Source organism: Drosophila serrata, unplaced genomic scaffold (genome assembly GCF_035046125.1).
Source record: "Drosophila serrata isolate PLE 108 unplaced genomic scaffold, ASM3504612v1 contig_378, whole genome shotgun sequence".
Lineage (NCBI taxonomy): Eukaryota > Metazoa > Arthropoda > Insecta > Diptera > Drosophilidae > Drosophila > Drosophila serrata.
In genome coordinates this window covers 576247-582441 of record NW_028257276.1, presented here as the reverse complement: position 1 = coordinate 582441, position 6195 = coordinate 576247, and the positions used below count along the sequence as shown (strand labels likewise).

Here is a 6195-nt window from a genome sequence, read left to right as displayed (position 1 = left end):
CAAATCCTAATGGCCGCTCTTTTAATTCACCAATCAGAGACTTTCTTCAAGTTCGTCTCATCTAAGATCCGTTACTTAGGACTTTGAATTAATGGCCGCCCTTTGTTTACATCTGATTAGACCAATCAGGCACGGTCTTTAAGTTCATCTCTTCTAAGATCCGTTACTTAGGACTTTGAAATTAATGGCCGCCCTTTGTTTACATCTGATTAGACCAATCAGAGATGATCTTCACGTTCCCAACTTTTAAGAACCGTTACTTTGGAGCATTTGCATCAGCGGGTTAGCTGCTTGCTGAATATTCTGTTCGCCTGGTAGAACTTGAGAAATTTAAATGGTAAATTCGCTAAATTGGATTGTTGTTTGTTGTTGGGTTTGTTGTATTTTGAATTTATTTTGGGCTAAGTTACTTTGTCGAACTTAAAATTAATTTATATCAAGAATATATGTATGTGGTTTCTACCCTGCAACGGTCAGTATTTTATTTTGTGACAATGGTAAGCACGGAATATGAACCTTACAAAAACCAACAAACAAAATATAATAAAAAAGAATTCGGGAAATTAAGAGTCAAGCCGTAAAATCCCAATAACTTCCATACGCATCTGTAAATTTTCAACTTGTGAGGAGAGGACGGAAGAGGAGCTCCTTAAGTACTTTTGACACTCCCCCCCAGGCAGGATTCCTCAAGTATAACTTAGGGAATTGTCTTCGCCTGGCAGAAAGAGCACCAGAAGCCTCCTTAGGAGCCCATCGCATCCAGCATCCGTCCTCTCTACAACACATCGCAGTGGGTAATGACCAGCGGTCTTACCATCTTGCCGTTCTTGGTGCCATACAACTGCATGCATCCTACGACCTTGGCGCCGCGCACCACCCGGCCGAAGGCCACCCGCTGGCCATTGGCCGCGGGCAGTGGCTTAAAGCTGATGCTAAAGTTGATGGCTCCGCCGGGAAATCCATGGACGCAGTACTCCTTGGCGCAGGACAGGACACAGTTGTGCCGCTCGTGGCTCAACACGCGCGTATCGAACTCCATGGGGTCTCGGAGCTGGGGTGGCGGATCCGCAGAGTGTCCTTGTTGCCGGTTGCAACCGAGGAGGTAACCCTCCAGCCAGAGATTGGGGAAGATGCGGCGCACGGCAAACTCATGGGCCCGCTGGCGCTGGCAGGTGCGAATGAACTGGAGCACCACCAGCGGTGCTGCCTCGGTGTATAGCTGAATCACCACCCGGCCCAGCGAACGGCCGTCCATGAGGCCAAAGTACAGGACAATCCGGGGCCGGAGCAGTCGCAGCAGCTCGCTCCTATTCCCGGGCAGCTCCAGAGCACAGGTGGAGTACTTTGCAAACACATCGCTCTTCGAGTCCGGCAGATACGATTGAGTAGTGGTCTGAGAGAGCTCCTGTGCCAGCTCCAGACCTGGTCGCCTCCCGGTCGTGGCCAACGGATGATCATCGTTCCAACGCCGCTGCCGCTTCCCGTGGACACTCATGAGCCGATGACCCAGGAAGTCGTTCTGGCGCTGCAGCTCCTCGATCCGTCGCATCATATGGGGCAGCGACGAAAGGCTCTGGGGAATGCGATCGTCGAAAAGGCCAACGGTACCGCCAATGCGCCTAATCCGCGATAGATTCAGCAGCAGGTGGGCATTCTCATGGGTTCGCTGCAGGAAGAGGCGGGCATCGTGGGAAAGGGCCGGAAGTCCATTAAGCTGCATAGCGGGCAACCGTGGCGGTCGATGGTCCACCCGGCTAGTGGCCCTCTCCAGCCGCTGGCGGTGCTCCTGGAAGCGATTTGGCAGCGGGCGACGGTGAACGCGGCCACGAACCAATCTTAGGGAACTGGTGGTGGCCAAAGTGTTGTGGTGCAGCATGTCCGTGGCAGGGAATGCCTCCTAATATACTCCAAATGTGCTTAGATATATCTTAATGTATACAGTAAGGGATTTGGTGTGTCTCGGAATACTGTTAATTTTTATTTGGATTTTTCTCTCTTGAGTTTTGTTTCTTAGGTCCTACTCTGCCTGCTTGGATACAGTTTGTCTTTGGTTTTTGTTTTTGTTTTTATTTTTCGAAAAAGTCTATTTTCTAATCTAATTTTATATTTTGTTCAGTTTGCTTTATCTGGCAGGGACCGTAGTTGATTTGGATTTATTGTACGTGCTCCAAAAACGTCGCATAAATAAATATAATTATTATTCTATATTTTGTTCTTGAGACATACAAATTGTTTAGAAACATATACATATTAATAACGAATTCGTTCACAATTAATTTGTTAAAAAAAAGAATTATATCTCAATCCAGAGTTTACTATTTAATTCTATTGATTTTAAGCAAACAAGTAATTTGTTTACTATATCTTTTAATTTTCAAAAAGTTAGGTTTATATTGGAATGCTTCGAATCGCTTTACTTAGTGTAAATCATAGAATAATAAACATTTATCTACGGTCCCTGTCGTTACTTTTGTTTAACAACTTTTTCAAAGTTTTCTATCTTAAAAACAGACACACACAATAATAGTAATAATAATAATAATTAGTTTTAGGGGCAAGGTAAAAAAAATTATGGGTTCGTTACGCTAAATCAAATATATAATATTCAAGTTGAGATCGCTCCGAATACTTCGGTCTGCTGTATTTGTTTCTGTCTTTTTCGCGGTCACTGCTCCCCATCTCTTTCTTATTCGCTCTTTTCCGCTTTCATCTGGCATCTTTGCTCTCTTTCCAAGTTGTGTGAACGAACAATTCAATTTCTACATCGAAACATTGATAGTTTTATAAATACAATACGTTCGGCGCTAAGAACTACAATAACGTTTCTATCCTCCCTATCCTGTCGCTGTAAATATCCTTGCTACCAGCTCACATTGCAGCTTCAAGCGCGAGGAAAATACATAGATCTTAATCCTATATTAATTGTGTTGGATTTAGTTATTGTTTCCTTTCCTTGAACACATTGTTGAATCTGTTTAATGAAATAAGCGGCGGCCTGAAGCTGCAATCCAAACGGAGGCACACTATCCTTTCACTGGTTAAAATTTCTAAATATCATTGGATGTTTCTTCTGTTTAGACGGACTCCTAGACGAATTTTTCTTCTTTTTGGCTGGCAATGTGGCTTAAAAATAAACTCTCTCTCCTACTTGTTGTTGTTCTCCTGCAACAGATCCTCGAGGGCTCCATTGAGTCTGCCCTTGCTCAGGGCCTCCACCAGCATGTGCAGTCGCTCCTCCCGCTCCGAGTGTCTGCGCTCCAGCAGGGATACCTTTGGGGAAGAGAGGCAAGGACAACGAAAGGAACCACGTTCCAGATAAATATATACACACATATATAATATATATTGGAAAGTTACAGTAGAATCATATTTTTGGTTTTGGTTTTGTTTTGCCCGCAAAATCAAAACTCCACTTGACTGTGTTTCGAATTCTCATTTCTTTGATTCTTGAAAACTGGCCTTTGGCTGCAGTTTGGGTTTTGCTGGCTTTTGTACCTTGGCTTTCAGTGCATAGTAATCCACGGGCACCTTGCGTCGCTTCTGGGTGGCAAAGGCCTCCTCCCGCTCGTTGAGGCGCTGCTGGAGGATGCGCACGGTCTCATTGCAGGTGGCCAGCTCTCGCTCATGGGCGCTCTGCAGGGTCTTTAGCTGTAATTGAATTCGTTTCACACATTTGCTGTTAGTTGATTAATCAACAAGGACTCACATCCTGCAGGCGCTTGTCATGGAGCGTCTTGTAGTCCGCCTCCAAGAGCCGGTACTTGTTCTGGGCCTCCTTCAGGGCCTGGCTCTCGGTGGCCGCCGGTACGTGATCGCTGTAATGATGACCATGATCGTAGCCACTGGAGCGGCGGCCACTTGGCAGCGAAATGGCACTGGCCTGGGGGCGGAGATCCAATTTGCTGCCTGCAAAAAAGAATGAATAACCGATTAATCGACATTAGATAAAGAGGATGAAGAGGCTTCGCTCTTATGTAAATCCGAGTTCATTGAGCCGCCGCCCGTCTGGGTCGAATTTATTTTTGGGACAGATAGAAATTTCCACAAATTAAAAACTACGACAAATTGCATAATCCCAAAAACATAATGTTATGAAGAGCGTTTTGCATTTCTTACACGCACGCGCTCGTTGGAAATTAAAACACAAGCTGATGATGTCTATTTAAGCCGTCCGCTTTTGGCATTTACAATTATTAAAGCCACGAAAAAAACTACAACAATAAAATACACAACTAACAAATGTGAGCGACGAAGCAACGGCCCATTAATTAGCCACAAAAATACGCAGAAGAGGCCATAAGCAAACTCAAGCTGGCATTATAAAACCCGTGTGTAAGGAGAGGCAAAGGCAAAGGCGAAGGCGAAGGTGGAGCTGGAGCTGGAGCTGGAGCTGGCTGAGAAGACCTGATCCAGCAGCGTCCACCGAACCCGAAAACAACAAACGCGTCTTTGACTTTGACTTTCGCTTTCGAATTTTCTTTTCGATGGCAAGAAATTCAAATCCGAATCGACAAAAAGGTAAATAAACAACAAGCGCACACACGCCACACACCAGGCATAAGCGTCAGACCGCACAGGTGACATAACCAAGTGGCCGAGATGCCCCTCTAACCCTCCTCCTCCTCCTCCTCCTCCCCAAAGGCAGCTCCATCCATGTGCTGTCCAGCTGTCTCCAACAACAACAGCAACACTGAGTGTTGTGGATTCGGTTTCGTTTTCTGGCCGATTGGACTTAACCCCAGAAAGGCTTTTAGCTTTACAGTTTATCAGTTAATATAATAATAATAATATAATATTTAAGAGAAGAATAAATACTCAATAAGCAATATGTAAGCTAATATATCTATAGATCAAGAAAAGACTATCTATAAATTTAAAAGTGTTAACAACATTAAAGTAATACACCTTAAACAGATATCTTGTAATATGTATTTCATGAATTTAGAAACACACTTAAAGAGATCTCAAAAAAGAACCTATAATTGACCAAAAATAAAGTGTACCCCTACATGACTCTTGGCCTTCAAGGGGTTAAGCCCCATCTTGGCCAGCCGTTCAGTCGAAACGTGTTTGTGTGCTGTTTTGTGTCGTCTTGGCCATTGGCCGCTTAGCAGCTTAGTTGCGCTGCAATTGCCGTTTGAAACGAGTGCAAAAAGTGGTCAAAAGGCCGACACCGTCGACAGCCGTACAATGATTTATTCCAGCAATTTATTTGCCGTCTCAGCCAGGTAACTCCCCGGAGGGAGGGAGGCAACCAGGTAGGAGAAGGAGTGCGGAGTGGGGAGTGGAGCCCAGTGCTGTACGTGCTGCTGACCGGGCAGAGAAAGTCCATAAATTACCAAGCCATCCATCGGCATCGACCGAGTGACACAAACACAACCAAATTAGAGAGACAGAGAGATACAGAGACACAGAGAGAGGGAGAGGGCATGGCTCTTGGAACTGGGATGGGAATGGTTATGGATTCGAGCTCAAACTCACCTGTATGGCTGGAGGTGCCGCTACCCTCCCTGTCCCGCTGCAGCTTCCGTATGGTCTTCTTGCAATCATCCAATTCCCGTGTCAAGCGTTGCATTGCCTTGTTTTTGATGGCCAAATCGACGCGCATGCTTCGCACGGAGCTAAGGAGCTGTGCCTCCTCCTTGGAGGACCCGGGTCCGTGGCTGAGCAGGGAGAGCGTGGACTCGGACTGAGAGATTGGCAGCTTGGAGGCGGTGCCACCAGCACCACTCACAGCCAGTGGCGAACGCCTTTGGGCACCGCTGCCGCTTTGCTTCGAATTCGGACGCGATGTGTTCGGTGTGGAATTGGCGGTGCTGCTGGTGCTACTGCTGGCCGACGGTGGATGTGGATGTGGATGGGCATGGGCATGGGGATGGAGATGCGGCTGCTGGCAAACGAGGGCCGGCGAGGGGCAGCCAATGGTATTGGTACTGTGATCCCTGGTCCCATTTGCAGCCTTGGTCTGGGTACCAGTGGTGGCGGAGTTGGCCTCAGGGATGGCGCTAATGGGCTCCCCCTCCGCACCAGTCGATGGTGACTCCGTTTGGGTGCAATTGTTGTAGAAGCGATCGGCACGCTTCTGCATATAGCGATCCAGGGTGCGAACCTGCGACTCGATCTGTTCGTTCAGCTTTGTGTTGATCTCCTGGAGACTGTAGGGGGAGAGGGATGTAGTTATATTTACATTAACTA

General features: G+C 46.6%; 2 protein-coding genes across 2 annotated transcripts in view; both read right to left on the bottom strand.

Moving 5' to 3' along the window:
• Positions 1-356: 356 nt before the first annotated feature.
• LOC110183071 (uncharacterized) lies at positions 357-1876 on the bottom strand. Its single transcript, XM_086839884.1, has one exon. The coding sequence runs from the start codon at positions 1874-1876 to the stop codon at positions 776-778; it is 1101 nt and encodes a 366-aa protein (XP_086696010.1). The 3' UTR covers positions 357-775.
• Positions 1877-1948: 72 nt separating this feature from the next.
• Positions 1949-6195, bottom strand: part of LOC110183058 (uncharacterized) — a 35288-nt gene continuing 31041 nt past the window's right edge. The window contains exons 4-7 of the mRNA XM_086839881.1: positions 5482-6155; positions 3707-3906; positions 3496-3648; positions 1949-3270 (exon numbers count right to left, since the gene is read on the bottom strand). Coding sequence (XP_086696007.1) covers positions 3145-3270; positions 3496-3648; positions 3707-3906; positions 5482-6155 — 1153 coding nt within the window. The 3' untranslated portion in view covers positions 1949-3144. The remainder of the gene's footprint in view (positions 3271-3495; positions 3649-3706; positions 3907-5481; positions 6156-6195) is intronic.

Coding starts and splice junctions, on each gene's coding strand:
- LOC110183071 (XM_086839884.1), bottom strand. CDS start 1,876: ATGCTGCACCACAACACTTTGGCCACCACCAGTTCCCTAAGATTGGTT.